Source organism: Dromaius novaehollandiae, chromosome 3 (genome assembly GCF_036370855.1).
Source record: "Dromaius novaehollandiae isolate bDroNov1 chromosome 3, bDroNov1.hap1, whole genome shotgun sequence".
Lineage (NCBI taxonomy): Eukaryota > Metazoa > Chordata > Aves > Casuariiformes > Dromaiidae > Dromaius > Dromaius novaehollandiae.
Window position 1 is genome coordinate 84624730 of NC_088100.1, and position 17024 is coordinate 84641753.

The window sequence follows — 17024 nt, forward strand, 5'->3', positions numbered from 1 at the left end:
TGATACCCAGATTGTAAATAAGATAATTTATTAAATATATACATGGAATGAAACAAAGCTGGAGCCCCATTAGGGAACCCAACTGGGTGAACAAAACAGATGTAAAACAATTTCGTAATTTCTTAAGCTGCTTTTGAGAAAGTCAGGGACAGAACAGACCAAACTAAATTTCAAAAATGAGCATTTTGGCTCTTAATATAATTGGACTTAAAACCCAATGGCTAAATTTGGCTATATTCATACAGAAACATATTTAGTTTTGCCATATTAATTTCTGATGCACTGCTATACTACAACACACTATAAATAGCAACAGATATGGAGCAGCATTTTTATGAAAAATCCAAATGTTATAGTCATCTTTGGAACTGAATTAAAGTCAGAATGAGAGCCTGCTCATTATCGTAAGCTTAAATGACAATGACACACAAATAATTTAAATTGCATAATTCCTACAAAGTGTAATTGAAAGGTAAATTAAATTAAAGGTAAAAAAGATTTCAACTGAGAGATCTATAAATTATATTCACAAAAAGATGTAGCAGAAAATACTTTAATTTGCATTTTATAGATTCAAACAGATAGCAAAGATTCAGAAATGTGTTTAGTTCTCAGTAAGCAGTTCAAACATTGATTTTAATAAATATCATTTTAATAGGCTAGATATAAGGAGGAACTGTAAAGTGATGAGTTGCTGATTGCTAGTTTATAAACATAAGCATCTAGCTTATTTACAACATATTATAGGTCATTTCCCAGAATAGCACAGAGCAAGGTCAGATAAAGGTGACTCAACCATCAAAAACACAACTCAAGAAAGTGTGGCACAGTGTATTTCATGCATATACAGTGACATATAGCACAGATGACCAGCTGAAGTGGGAAAACACTTTTATTATTCCAGCTTACAGAAGTCTATCTTACTTTTCTCAATTTATATTTTTGTCTTCCTCTTCAGGCACTGAAGATCAAGCTTTTCAACAACAGTGCCTTACGTTTTATGTATGCAGTTTGGACCAAATCTTTTTACCATTTTTGTTGAGTCTTCATGACTTTGGGGGGGGGGGGAGGGGGAGGCTTTGTCTTCTCACTACTTCTATGATTACAATCATTGTGTAATTTGTACAAGGAAATGTAATTTTGCTCTGAAATGAATGGCAGACAATGTTGACAAGCTGATTCTCCATCAACAGGAAGCTGGAATTTAAAATAATTTACAGCTTATGAACAGTGTAACTAACCTGATTCTTTAATATAAAAACAGATCTGTAATTTGCTAAAATTTATTTTAACATAAAGAACTAAGTCATCTGATTCACATGACAAAACTTCATAGGCAGCATAGTCAAAGAATGTACATCAAATACAGTAAAAAAAGGTGACAGGAAAATTGCTTCAACTAGATATCTAACATGAAAAATCTTACTTCGTATTTTTACAATGACAATGAAGTGAAATGCTTTCCATAGTAAGTGAGATGTACATTCAAATGCAACAGAACTTTCCTGTACACAGAATTTTCTGTTGAATTGCATTCCTGTGTTTTCACAACACAAAGGAAAAGAACAACTTCCCATCTCTTTATGCCCTTATCCAACTGTATTAACCTCGCCTGGTTTGTGCCAATGAGGGTTACAAGGAGCAGGTGTCCAGGATCTCTCACCTGTCCCATGAGCAAGTGCATGACACTAGTATATGATGCTGCTTCAGTGTCCATAAATTTTAGCCAGGCACTGATGGAAGAAGAAAAATAACAACTCGCACCGCCAGAAGAAGGTTGGAAGCAATTCACTTTCCCCACAAAGCAAGGGGGAAAAAGGGAAGAAACAATTCTGAGACTCAAGTCCTTCCTGGGGCAGCATAGACAATATATATAATTTTTTTCTCCCCACTAGAAAATCCTGCCTAAAGTTTTAGGCACTACAGTAATACAGAAAAGTCTCAGCTATATAGCATTCTCAAACAAGTGAGCCTACAAGTTCCAGCCTCCGCAGGTCAATCCAAAGGGCAAGGAATTAACAGCCAACTGGGAAAAGAAAATCTTTCAAGATATACACTAACCCAGAATAGTTAGATGTTCATTTGGCCAAAAACAGTTGTTCACATTTGAACTAGTTATCTAGGTTCCCTTTTCAATTAAATGGAGAAGAAAAACTCCAGGGTGAAAAGCATTGCACTCTAAAGTCTAGTCTTGTACAGACCTCAAAATAGGTCTGATGAATCTGCCTAGAAATCACCTACCCTCCTCCACTAACTAGGAAAGGAGCCTGTGGTGACCTGCTCAGATGTGGGTGCCCACAGGCAAGCGAGGTTGCTGGGTAAGAACATGACAACATCACTCCCAGACTGGCATTAGCTTTCTCTAACACTGTGTTAAAATATCTACTGGCTTAAACGGGAACATAAGACTGGATACCAGTTCATTGCCAGTTTATGCAACTACCACCAAAACTTTGTTCTTGTTTCCCCCCCGCCCCCATTCAGCTTTCTCCAGTTCAGCTCAAGGGCTTACTTTCTCAAGAAACAATACTTCTATAGTACCACATAGCAAGTGTCAGCAGGATAGTCTGTCTCATTTCCAGTCAGGCAGAAATTCAAGCAGTTTCTAGATAGTCTGGAAACAGAGAACACAGAGCATACTCCAGCTTTCAGAAAATCTCAACTGTAAAGGACCACAATATGGAAACCAATACAGTTACAGTAAGTTACATAAATAAGCCACAAAAATCTGCTTGAGTGAGAAATGTTTAAGAGTTTAAGAGCACTTTATTCTGTGAAGACTATTACTTTTATAAACAAAAGATAAATATATCTATACTGTACCAGCATTTCCTACATTCATAACTCCTACCTTCACTTTTAAACATGCCTTTAAAAAAAAATATTACTTCACTTTAAATTTAAACCAATATATAATTGCTACTAATCAGTAGTACTGTTTCTGAATTTTGGACAATGATAAATTATCATTGACATTTCTGGACAATGATAAATAAGTAATTTCTTATTTTATGCAAGTTATATCATTAATATACCCGTTTTATTATGCTGAATATCCTTTTAAAGAAGGTACAATTAGGGATTGCATAGATAGAATATGCAGTATTAAATGTCAGTATGATTATGAATTTTAAAAAGCATCGTTCTTTAAAAGTGACTATAAAAACAAGTTCTTACATTTTTGCACTGACCTTTTAACATAGCAATAAAACATAACCCATTAAGAGAAAATCTCTCCATTGCTCAAAGAGAAGAATGTGCTATTTTAATATTTTAAACATTAAAAGCACAATTTCTGGAAACTGAACTTGTAATTACAGTTTGGAAGATGATAAAAGGGGCTAGATGCAAACTTGATTGAGCAAAGCTTTTCTGCTAGCAGCACACCACTAACCATCCCCCTCCCCTCCACAAGCAAATGCAGGTAGCCAAGTTAAGGGGCTGAAGAAAAGTCACCTCCAACTATACTGCATCAGAGATAAGGTGATGGTTTTAAAGTGAAAAGGAACCTTTTAAAAGCACCAGATAAGGAAAAAAATATTGGTATCAGCACAATGCAAAGGAGCTCAGTGTGAAATAACATTTTCTGCTCAGTAAGTTCCCTGTTTTTAAGCTTCATAATTACAAGAAGAAGTCAGAACTCAACAAGAGCCTTATTTCCTTTTTCAGTTTTTCTTTTACACAGCCAGAAGCAGAGTACCCACACCTCAGTAAATACTGAGGCTCAGTACTGGGCATGAGGGGGAGGCAGCAAAGAACCGCCTCTCACAGGAAAGGCCAAGTCAGGATGGAGGTACAGTAACTTCACATAAAACAAACATCTTTGAAAGACAGGGAAATAAAGAAAATTTAGAAAGTGTCAAGACAACAGAATTGTGAGCAGAGAACTTAAAAAATAAACAGATCAGCATAATTTACATGTTTAAAAACTATATACTTCATTCATAAATATCTTTTCTAACAGCCATTCCTAGTTAAAACATAAATATTCAAGTTGGTATTTGATTTTAATTTTGATCAGTTTGTAAGAGTCCTGAAAGGATCAGTTCCTTCTGCTCAATGCAATCATGTAAATGATCTTCATTAATTGGTTGTGCAAAGGCCTTCATTACCTAGTTTGTTGTAATAAAACTTTAAAATTCTGCAATTCTTTTATACTTGTGGAAAGCCTGTAAAAGAAACAAACCCCGTTAAGTGTTAGTAAGTCAGCTGTAGAAGAGAAGTGAAAAATTTTGGGGGGATGGAGGGAACAGTTCTATCCCCAAAATTAACACACTAAGATACTATTTTTCTTCAGAAGATCTACTATCTGGCATTCCATTATATTTAAATAAAATATTACAGGGATTAAAGTTTAGATATATCTAAAAATTGTCCTCATTCAACATATTTAAGACCTCTCAGAGATAATCATTTTTAATATCCACACTCTTTTAAACAGAAACAGAACTAGAAATCTTTATGCTTAAGATCTGAAGAACTAGCATGATGAACAAAGAAAATTCTACATGTCTTTTAAACCTGTTGGAAAGTTTTATTTAATCACTTGAACAGACAAAGTTATTGCTGTTTTCAAAAAAATTAGTCAAAACTAAAGATCTAACAAAAATAATCACACCACACAAAAATCTGAATGCCTGGAGGCACTATAAAAAAATCAAAGCATTTTTGTTTCTTTCACTGCTTTGTATGTATACCCATTTAAGACAGAAGTGCAAAATGTATTTGTAGAACAGTTGTAATCAGTGTCTCAGGTTCAAAAAGGAGGAGACATACCCAAACTAATCTTTAAGACTGTTCAAGAGACTGAAATCCAGCTTTCATAAGATGAATTAAATCCCGACATAAAACAAAGACTAAGGCTAATATTCAATACTTCACATACTCACTTTGATAGCATTAAGTTTATCCATGTCACTAGCAATTACTCAGCCTTTAAAAGTCACAGCTACATGATCAATACCATCTTTCCACAGATCTTGTGCATCGACACTGAAGATTTTTTTATATATATATACAGTGTATATATATATATATATATATATTTTTTTTTTTTTTTCCTAACTATGCAAATGACAAAATAAACCTACCTTCCAAAGGCATTTACAAGAGCAACTATTTCTTGACGTGTGAGTTGAAAACCTTTTGATGGACTATTCTCAGGAAGGCTCTGTATTTCTTTTTCAGAAAATAAAATCTTCAGAGCAGTTCCTAAGCCTTGAGTCTACGAGAAAATTCCAGTGTTTTAGTATCAAAAAGATTTCTCCCTCTTACTCTCAGAAAAATGTAGAGAAGTTACAAAATTACTAATCCAGGTAAACATGTATTACCAATTCTTACATGTTGATGCTTCCTCAACCTAAGAATACTTTGCACACAAACCAGAACACTAATGCAAATGCATGCCAACAGTTGTGCACTAAGTTCATTCACTTATTAAGAACATTTGTTCCTTCAAATGTACTTGCTCTTCCTCTTCTTTTTAATCTCTTCCTTTCCCATCTCTTTTCTTGCCAGCCATACCAGATTTACCTGAAAGCAGACCTCTTAACAAGACTTCCAGCTCCCTTCCCCTCTAACAGTACAGATGCCTAACTGCTGTGGGAGCTGTTGGATCAGATCTCCCTTTTCTTTCCTCCCCCACTTTTTCAAAGTCAAACTAGGTTTTTAATATTATGAGGTGTCATAATATTGAAGACATCTGCTTTTTCTAACTCTAGTCTCAATGATGGACTTCAGCTTCAGTTTCAACCCCTATTTTCCACACAGGAGTAGAACAGAAGCAGCTATTCTTACTTCCCCTTTTAATCAGGCTGGGAAAGAACCACTGGCTTTTGACACAAAGTGGTTGAGGCTGGCTACAAGAGAATTCTGGAGGTCAAGAGATTCACCTGACCCTACTTCATTTTGCATGAGGAGAAGAGAGAGAGGAGGAAAAAAAAAAAATCACTGGATCAGAAACGTCAACTAGGACAAGGTAGGCAGAACCCTGGAAATTCTGCATAGGCCACTGATTTTTCTGGTGTTACGAATTTTTTTTGAGAACTGTACTCTGATAAGCTTCATGTTATACAACAGCAGGCACCTCAAAGTACCAACTATCCTCAGTCTGGACTTCACATTAACCTTGAGAGTTAAAATCTTGTTCTCAATAAAATAAAAATATGAAGTCTCCAGAAACAGACTTTTTAAACTCTCTCATCTTTACTGTACATTTTGCAGTATTTTACAGTTGTCTTAAGACCACCCTTCAGACTGTAAGATGTGTCTACTTTCATTTTAAAAAAGTTCTAAATCCTTCCGCTTCTAGAGAAGTTTCTAAATCTAAGGAAAACATGTTGTTATCCGTTTGCTGGCTTCTACATAAATTACAAAAATCTGAATGACTTCTTTCTTATGCTTCAATTTGAGGGAATTCAGTCTCATGTTAAACTTTAACAATTGATCAAGCAAGTGCAGTATTTCCAGGAAGGCTTCCCGCAGCTAAGTCTGCAAGGCTTATCTGATCAGTGAATACAGATGTTGATTACCAGCAAAACTTTGCCTTGAAGGATCTGTTCTAAATCAAATTTCAGAGAATACAAACTATACTTTTTAGTCAAATACTTTCCACAGTTGTTCTATTATCACTTTATGTTTCTAAGAAATTAAATACATTTTGTTTAAAAGTAAGCTAAAAATATCTTTATTTTGAATACATATGTAAGGATATCAAATGACCAAACGTGCAGAAAGTCTACACATGCAGGTAAGAGACATCCTGCCAAACCGAAATAGATGCTAATCTCCCAACCCCAATACACACACAATAAACCATACCTGCAGTTTGCCCCACAATCTGCATTTATCACATCCAACACAATCCATTATGCGGGATATGTTCTTGAAATGCAATCTAAATTCTTCCTAGTTGTCAAAAACAAAACAAAAAAGGTTAGCTTAAAGTACTTACAGTTTTATGAAACAGGTTAACTAATTTAGTACCACTAGAGCATCAATCCTCTACTGCTAAGACTGAACAAAACCTCTACCACACAGGTCAGGCCATAACAAGGCTCTGTGTAAGCCTGGTATCTTCTTTCCAAGCTCAGCATTTCCTGAGCTGTAAGTACTGTATATCTTTGTGCCCCTGCCAGATTTTTCTTCCATTAAATTGTCCATTTCCTTTTTGAGCCCATATACATTTTTGACACACAGGTGAACAAAGTTACAATTCACAAGAGGCATTTTCTGTTCAAAGCTATGGGCAGATTGTTACTTTGCAGCTTCAGTTAGACTGAAAGCTACGGGACCTGTCAAGGAAACAAAAGCAGCATGGAACTAATCAAGAGAATCAAAATTAAATATTTAAGGTCAGAAAAAAACTAGCTGCGCTATAAGCTATTAGCATCTTTTTATGCTGATAAATTCCAGCTACTACCAAAATAACTACTAAAATAGACTTGCACCTTTATTACTATGAGCCACACTACAGTTGTGGAATTGTAATGCATACCAATTTGAACAACAGCCTGTTAACATTGGAAGTCACTAGGTAACAACAGCATTTCCATTAGGTTCTTGCCTCTAGGAACTATGCCTTTCTAATGTTAAGTTCATTCTTGTCCATCCACATGTACATATATACATTGGGCATTTGTTTTTTAAGCAGAAAAAAAAAAAATCACTGGATTTTTCCTTTGGGAAACCCATTCTATTTAAATACAGTATTGCTTCTAATAGACTTATTTGCCTCACCACAGTCCCTATGGCAGGCCCAAGGCACTAAAGCAGAGATTTCAGTCTATTTGGGTATGAATAAAACTTTTCATTCATGTGCTATAAAGCAGACTAAGAAGCCTCAAATATAATTCTGTAAGTTCTTAATCCCTGCCTTTTATACTTTATTTTCCCCATCTACCAGAAGCATGCTGCCGAGAGAAGTTTTCTAAAATAAAAACAGTATTTCGTGTGTAAATCAGAAACCAGCAATTAACAATACTGCTTTACCTTTAATGACTTGGCTCCTTTTTTATCTCCAGCAAACATGGACTTTTCATCAAAGTGCATATGGAAGGACCTAATAAACACACAAAAAAACCTAGCATAAACTACAATGTACCATCAAGCTCACTGAGCAGCGGTTATGATCAGTGTAAGCTGGCACACACAAATCCATACACAAAGACAGCAAAATATAAAGCAAAAATCCTACATACTAACATTCAGGATGTGAAAGAGATACTTCTATGAGTTCGTAGACTTTGCAGAATAGCTCTTCAAAATTTTACTGAATAGTAACAGTTTTACTATTTAATCTTTATAACTTGAAACATGTTATTTACAGTTTTGTTGATAATATTCTTCACTCCATTTCCACTGGTCAAGACAATGCAATCCTTGTAATATCTGCCTTTTAGCTTGATCAGTTGTCTGACCACATCTCAAATACCTAGCAAGATTACAACTAGAGAGAATAATGAAGCCACAGAGCATGTTACCTATCACAAAAATTAGCGAGAAGGTGAGCAAAGAAACTGAACTGAAGAGCCTTACAGAGCATACAGAAGGAAGGAGGGATGGCTAAAACCCCAGAGCTAAAATCTGTGATAAAAACTGGATTAGTCACTGGATCATTGAAAGACTACATGTAGCATTTTCCCTTTCAAAATAAATTAGGTACCCCATATACTGAAGATATACATATACTGAAGAGTCAAAAAACAAATAGGGGTGGCTTTTTTTTTTTTGGTTGGCACATTAGAACCTCTGAAAAATATTTACCTCTTCCTGTCAAAAGTACAAATTCCTCTTGTTCCCTCCATGGCTTAATTTTATTTCCTCATCCTACTCTCCCTCCCATCCTACACAGTCAAAAAGTCATCTATTTTCACTTGAGAACATAATTGAGAATTTCAAACTACTATAAAAAAGTTTACGCCTTACTTTGTATCCCTGAAGATATCTAGTAAGAGAGCTTTAGATTCAGCATCCTCATGGCCATTTCCAGTGTAAAGGTCAACAACTGAACGCTCAAAGTATGGTGCAACCTTTGACAAAGCACGCAGCTCTATCAAATATAGAAAATATAAGTTTTTGAGCCTCCTTGGTCCTTCTCCTTTTGTTTCAATAGGATCAAAGCGGCGAGTGAACTCTTTCACATTTGGTCCCCAGCGAGGCTTCCCCCAGGTTTCTAAGGTTGGAGGGGGGAGGGGAGAGAAATACATTTGAATACGGACTACAACTGAGTACATACCAAAAATATTCAGAGAAAACAAATACACACTAAGGATAATATAGAAGTCCATTCAGCAGTTTTACCTAGACTTAGATTACCTTCAAGAAGATAATTTGCACACAGATGCAAGTTGATGCTAGCATGAAGTCCAGAAATGAGTTTATAAAACACTCTTTTCTCAAGGCAAAGACCTGTCCGGAGGGGGGGGGGAAAAAAGACAACTTTCAAGAGTTACAATTACAACACTTTAGCATTATTTTAGCAGTACTTTTAATAAGTCCTTATATCCATCATATGGGAAGTATACTTTTTTTTTTTTTTTTTAAACATAAACAAGCCCTAAGAATAAAGTTTGACATTTCTTACCCAGTATTTTAGTGCTCTAATAAATGCAATCAAATAATTAGTATCTGGTCAATCAGTACCAATAAACCGCCACACAAAAATAAGATATTTATGTTGTTTGAGCAATGAGTTTAAAGTAGTTTTGAATTTTTACAGTCGGGAAACCAGAATTATACTATGACCAACCTCATTCTCATGAAAGCTACCATTGGACTAGAGTAGCTATTTTATGGGAAAAAAAACCTTACAGCATTGCAAAACAGCCAAAATACTTCTTGACAACTGTACTGTAAGTTCACTGTAGACATAAATGCACTGAACAAAACTTTGAAAATATGGCTTTGACTAAAAGAACTTTACATCAAAACAGAAAAGTAATGGCACAGGATGGCCAAAATACAATTTAAATGAAAAAGTTAGTTAAGATAAAGCTTACAACAAGAGACAGAGACTACACTTGGAGTTGAAGTTCTTGAAGATAGTTCTTGAAGGAAGGTGAAGCCTATCTGTAAGTGATGTTGAGATATGGCCTGATTTAGAGCCATCACTATATTTCAAACAGCATGTGGATTTACACGCTTTCCTACAATAGCACTGATTAAAATTTTTCAACAGAGAAGAAAAAGAAATGCAGAATTAACTAAGTTTAAAACCCAAGTACCTTTTCTTCCTCAATTTACTTTCTTTTTTTGCACATCTCCAATATATATTTTGATTGTTACCACTGTAACAATAATTTGCATTTAAATATGAATAAGAAGCAATCTGTTTTGCCTTTGAACACAAATTGTTCTTACGTTAGTTAGTTTGTATACTAGGGGCAGAACCATCAAAAGCTTTAATGCTTTTTAAAGCTTTTTTCAAATAAACTCCCCTAAGCAATGCTACTAATTATCATGTCTCAGCCTATACAACTAAAATCAGCAAAAAATTCAAAGTAACTGGTATCGAAGTGAACTCCCCCTTTTAGAAGATTAAATATTGAAGCATTTAAGTAGTGTACATCTAAATGAGTAAAAAATTTTCCAAAGGCCCTCAAGCAAAAATATTCTTTGAGTGACATTCAGAAGTTCTGCACAATTTATTAAAAGCCTACACTATGAAAAATATTTGGGGAGAGGAAAAAAGTACTGCTATGTGTTTCTTCTACTGATTTTCTTATGTTAACCATCTAAGAGGCTTTACCTTCTAGCCATGTGTAGAAAGATTCTCCTGTAAATATAAAATATATAGTTAAATGAACAGTATTCAGTTTCAACATTACAGTATGTCTATTAGCTGCCAGCTGGTCACAAAGCTAAATAATTTAGCTATTCAGTTACTGAGGTGGCTGAATTTTGAGGTTAGTTTAAAACTGTTAGAGTCAAGGAAGAAAAAAAAATTGAAGAATGAGCATGGCTAAGCTACTGGTGAGGGCATTCAGAAAGCAGAAGCCTGATTCTATCTACTAGTGGTGAAGGACATGTGACAGAAGCGTAAATGTGCAAATGGGAATGTCTAAGGAAAAGACATCTCATTTACACTCCCTGCATCCACCTCTGATCATGCATTTCACAGCAGTCATTTAAAGAACAATTATTTCCATGAGCAGAGAACTACTGAAACATGGTTTCCAATAGATATCATTTTAGATTCTCCAGATTTCACACCATGGGCCAGCATCCTCAGTTAAATATTGCATTACCCAAACTGGTAGATATACCAGTTCTTTACTGGATCTGTTTGTAGGCTCTAAGCCCACAAAGACCTTATGTATACTAAGTTTCAATAGATTCAGCTTTACATAGGTAGTAGCACCCTTCCTGTACTGCATCATGTTGGACATTGTTAACAACAATGAAAAACTGAATCCCTGTGCTCTGATTCAAACAAAAAAGCATTTAAGATAAAGGAACAGATTGTTATTGTATCAGAAGACATCTAGCTAATCTCTTGCAAACTATGTGCAAATAGCGACATGTCCTTAAGTTTTACATCAACTAAAAAAACCCTGTCGTAATTTTAAAAAGTCTTCTGAGCAAAAACAGCTAAATAAGCATTCAGCACACAATTGTACACTAAATTAGTCTAAGCATCAAGGTAGTGCTTTAAAGCAGTATTAGTATCACAGCTACTATCAAAAAGATAAACATTATTCATTCCATCAGAAAAAAACATAAGCATTATTTCATTACTACCTCTAAACGAGGATTCTCCAATAGTCAACATCAACTAAATTCAAAGCAAAGAGGAAAATCCTACATTTAGGGGTTTCACAGTGATCGATCTCTCAAAGTTCCTTCTCTGTTACATGCAATAAGCAATTAATTCATGCCCTTGAAACATAACGTGGGAAAAGAATCCTACTTATATTTTCTTAAATCCTATCCAGTAAAATATCTTTTCTATAAAAATTATGTATTTGGATTCAAAAGACAGCTTTTTTTTGGCTCAGCAGGTCACAGGAGATCATTGGTAAGTATTAAAGACACTTGCCTACTTTAATATTATTGCCTACACTAACTAGCTTTCAGCCCATTCTTTTCTGAGAGAATAAGATACATGGTGCTGATTGTTCACAAAACTGGTAAAGCTATAGATAATTTTGAAAATATCCTTTCACTGACTGAATTAAATCATTTTTCTATTTTTCTATATCTTAAATAGGCTTCCACCATTCATTCTTTCATCCCCTTCCATTGAAAGGGGGAAACTTCTGTGCTATCTAAAATCAAATTTCAGAACAAATTTGCAACTTTAATAAAAATTATAATGACCTTCGAATTTTTTAAGAGACTTCAAAGAAAGAGCACAGTTGCCACTTTGGACAAGCCTCAGTCATCTACAAATGGACAAAAACTTGATCTCTCTGACCAAAAGAATTTTGGATTAATCATTTTAGCCCTAACAGAGTTTTCCCCAGTCCCTTGAGTAACTTTCACTAATTTTCCCTGTCCCTTCCTGCTTCTGCAATCTCGTTTTGGATATGGAATGACTACAAGTCACCATGATAATACTACCAAGCATGTAACCATCTATATAACAATACAAACTAACACTTATTTCCTCTGCATTCTAAGTGATAGCCTTTACTCTGTTACTGTGCAAAAGGCTTTCTGTAGGCTCTCTGCACTGACACCTAGATCTTTTGCCTGAGAGCTTTTAGTTAATGGAAAAATCTTAACTCTATCCCATTGCAGACAGATCCAATGCTTTTTCCTCCCCAGCCTGACCTTGCCTTCCCCGAATCAAAAAAGCATTCAAGGAAGTACACAAAAAAACCTGTCCCTATTCTTTTAAGGGATCAGACACACACACATCTGGAGGAGACCCCAGACTCAAGAATCCTTTAATTTATGTATAACTACTCTTCTTGCTAGTAAGGGTATTACAACAACACAAACTTGGTAACAAGGATAAGAACCAACAGAACTGTATTGTGGCCTTTCTAACTCCTTCCCCTTATTCCAATTGAAAGAACTGTCCTGATAAATTACTTTGATAAAAACATAACTTTCCTACCCCCTAACACAATAGCAGTAAAGTGCATCAGAAGCCCAAAGACTCTGTAATGCTTACTTCATTTCTAGATGTTAAACATAATAAGATGACTTACCATCATCCCCTCCTAGAAAGAAAGGAGAAAGAAAAAAAAAAGAAAAGAATAAAACAATCCATGAGCATTAAACAGACCATTTTCCACAGCAAAGCAGCAATGAAACAAGCCTTACTATAAACACTGAAAAGAGCCCAAGAAACCTTACTGAATCTATCAGAAAATGTAGGCAGCTTTCCACCTTCTTCCTCCCCAAGAAAAGCTGAGACTAAATACGTTACTATAATAAAGTCACTTGGAATTTGAAATGTTAATAGCATCTGATTTATGTATTTTTTTGAAAGATATGTTCTAGCTTCAGAAAGCCAAGTAGAAGTCATGCTCTTCAGTTCACATTATTCAACAATCTGACCAGTGCTCCTTTCCAAAATTCTGATCCACGAGTTAAACTACTTTTACAATTCTTTTTGTATGTATGCACCAGCAATACATTAAGAATAACACTGTAATTATAATCTTATGTCTCTTTATATTGCTCTTGTGTTTGTAATCTGTCGTGGTATCTTCTAACTCATTGGCTATTAGTTCCTTTTTCTGGGAAGTGAGAAAAACTGATGGGGGAAAGCTGTATACAGATCAGTTAGGAACACAAACACAATTTTCAATTTAAATTGGAAAATTTTAAACCCAAACCATTGGCACACATTACAATATTAATTTTAATACATTTCTGAAGATAACTGAGCATTTCTAAGAATCCATACTTTCTTACAATAGTGCAATTATTTGTACACCTATAATACACTAAACATTAATTACGGAAAACTTACAGCTATATTACATTAGGATGTCTGTCAGATGAAGTGACTAATTTAAATGCTTTAGGGGGAAAATGACAAGGGAAGAATATAAGAGTGGTGAAGAGTCTTGTTGAATTTTAATCCTTCGACTTCTCATCCACTTTGGAAAATTACTGGAACATTGAGCCAGTAAATCATTCTAGATATACTTTAATTCTCACGTCAGCTCCACTGACATTGATGAGCCTACTCACATGAACAAAATTAAGCATGTATGTAACTAGGCATGATCACAAATCTGAATCTAAATCTAAATTTTTAAAATAGATAGCTACTTCCATCTAAGAGGGAGAAGAAAAAAAAAAAGCAGCAGCAGCACACCTACTGCCTGAAGAATATTATTTGCACCACTTGCACTGCAACACTCTTAACTTCATTAAAAATAAAATAGGCAAGACCCACCCCTACCAGGCGCCAGTGGATTTAAAGGACGATAGACAGATCGAGGCCTAGAAAAGGAAGTTAGAAAATACAAAAATCAGTTCTAAGGTAAGTTGAAGTGCAGATATAAAAACAGACTCCCTCTCCACCCCAATTACTTGAAGCAGTTTTCTTCATAGATGCTGTTCCACACTCTCCACGCAGAGGGCCCTTTGTATCCAGTGTAACGTTCTGGATTCAACAGCAAATCCACATACTGTGCATCTGGGGATCTCTCATCTAAATAGGAAAATTTGTTATATATTCTAGCTGATCATTTAAAAAAAAAAAAAAAAAAAGACTGAATTTAACAAAAACAGTTGCAAAGAATTAAATATGAGTTCCAATACAATACTATTCTGCCTTCTTGGATTATAAATGCCCCTATGCACAACAATACAGCAGTATACATACCAAATAGAAACCCCAAAAGGATATGATTTCTTCCAGTCTCTTGTGCTGCCATAATTTCTGCTGTGTCTGAACACTTTCTATGGGGTCATTCAACAACACTATCAACACTTGTCACAACATATGTGTTCTTTCACCTTATAATAGGATACAAATAGTGTTTTGTTTTAAGTGGGCTTTGAATTAAGGGTTGATTTATCTGGAAGTGTTGGGGAGGGTTAAATGAGAATACTACTAAGTGGTTTTCTTAGGAAAGACAAGGTCAAAGAAGTGCATCTTGTAGCTGCAACATACTGCACGTTTATTAGCTAAAACTTTTCTTCCCCCACCAGATACTCATATATACTGGCAGAAAGCTAGGCTCACACCACTTAATTGAATGAACTTTCAGTGTATACCAGATGATCTGTTGGTTACAGCACAAAATATGCTATTTAAGCAGAATTTCAACAAGTTATATCCTTATCTCTAAAGTTCACTTCAAATTTCAGGCAACATACTCAAAGAAAATTGTTAAACTGCTCTCTCTGCTTGAAAACTCTGTAGCAATAAAGCCTTTAGTTTTTGAGTTACAACTAGTAAAAAGCAGGAAGAATTTGCGCCCCTTCTCTATGTTAAGAGCAACTCATGCTTAAAAAAAACCCAAAAAACAATACAAGCCAGTAGTTCACAGACTTAATCATAAGAATAGGCCAAGCAGCGCCACTGAGTATTTCCTCAGATGTTGGAAAAGAAACAACAGGAATAGACAGTGAGAACTGCTCTAGAAAGAAGAGATGATCCTGCATGAGCAGTTAAGCATCGCTTCAGCAGTATTAGAAAAAAAAGAAAAGGAGACAGACATGAGACACACAAGAACACACAGTGAGTGCCAGATGGGACAAAGTCACACTACAGCTAGCTTTATTTATTTGTCAGCACGGCTAACCTAAGCAGTTCCTAGCCTTCCTGGTCACTTCAGGTCTGCACTTGTTCCTCTCATTGTCCATCCACACCTGGAGTCTGTGGGGCAGTGCAGAACAGATGGAAATCTGATCTGGGTTAAGAAGGTTTTTTTCTAGTTAGATCAATTCCCTGATCTAGTTTTTCATAAGCCTGACAAACGGCTATATGAGCAAAACTGACAGTACAGTTTTGCACTACAGCTGAGTCAATTAAGAGCTCTCTGTCACCAACGGGAAGAAAGGAGAGGAAGAGAACAACAGTTTCTTCCTCCTCCCATTCACTTCCAGTCAGGTGATTCTTCTCTTCCTCACCTCTCCCACTGCGCCAGCTAAGCCAGTTCATCCCAACAACCCAGGGGCTGGGGGGAGAAGATACCAACTTGCTTTTCTGCTATTCTAATCAACTGAACCAGCTTCCCACTATGCAGTGAGATGCATGCCAGAGGCAGAGCAAAAAGGCAATGGAAGTACACAGTGGGGGGCAGCACTGTCCCATTCATCAGGACATGATATGAGGAAAGGTGCAGTGGAGTCAGGAATTACTTAAGTTAATACTGCTCCTAAAAGAAATGCTTAAACTAACACCTTAAACTAAACACCTTTCCCAAAGGAATCCTCTTAAAAAAGCTAAGTGGGCAACCTGAAGATAGCAGAGACAACAGCAGCTCATTGCATATGCTGTTTCAGATCTACAGTAACGCTGAGTATTTACTACTAAACAGTTTATACAGAAAATTTTGACAGATAAGACACAGTAGAAGTGCTGAAAGACAACTGCAACTGTTAAGCCCACTACAGCTACTACTTTCTCGGGTGACACCAAACATCAGCTTAAAGACAGATTAAAACATTTTGCATTACATGCTGAGTCTTTCTAGCATAGGAGGCTAAGGTATTTATTAAAAAGGATTTGGGCAGTCATTGTTGGATTCCTGAATATGACAATTTTCATGTTTATCTGACAAACATTCCTCTGTGCTTTGAATGTTAGAAGCAAATGAAAGGACTTACACATGTGGAGCATAGGGAAGACAACCCAGTATCCTACTGTCTTAACAATAAGAAATTCTTTACAAATAAGGGTGAGTTTAGTACAGAACTTATTTGAAACATAGAAAGGCTGGAAAGGAACAGATTCAGCCCAAGCATAGACAATAAAATAGCAGCAAAGATACTATTGGCAGTAAGAAACTAAATCAAGTGCAAGTAAGTTGTCTTATATTTGTACCGTATGCAACTCCTCTGTCAGAAGTAGATTTTTTTTAAAATACGCTAAAATCCTCCCATTTATT

At 35.6% G+C, this 17024-nt stretch overlaps 1 protein-coding gene across 1 annotated transcript in view; it reads right to left on the reverse strand.

Annotated features, from left to right (window-relative positions):
- Positions 1-537: 537 nt before the first annotated feature.
- ERO1B (endoplasmic reticulum oxidoreductase 1 beta) overlaps positions 538-17024 on the reverse strand; it is a 39317-nt gene continuing 22830 nt past the window's right edge. Inside the window, exons 7-16 of the mRNA XM_026108953.2 lie at positions 14497-14617; positions 14360-14406; positions 13158-13169; positions 10748-10774; positions 9316-9408; positions 8926-9172; positions 7990-8059; positions 6820-6906; positions 5091-5224; positions 538-4169 (exon numbers count right to left, since the gene is read on the reverse strand). Coding sequence (XP_025964738.1) covers positions 4109-4169; positions 5091-5224; positions 6820-6906; positions 7990-8059; positions 8926-9172; positions 9316-9408; positions 10748-10774; positions 13158-13169; positions 14360-14406; positions 14497-14617 — 899 coding nt within the window. The 3' untranslated portion in view covers positions 538-4108. The remainder of the gene's footprint in view (positions 4170-5090; positions 5225-6819; positions 6907-7989; positions 8060-8925; positions 9173-9315; positions 9409-10747; positions 10775-13157; positions 13170-14359; positions 14407-14496; positions 14618-17024) is intronic.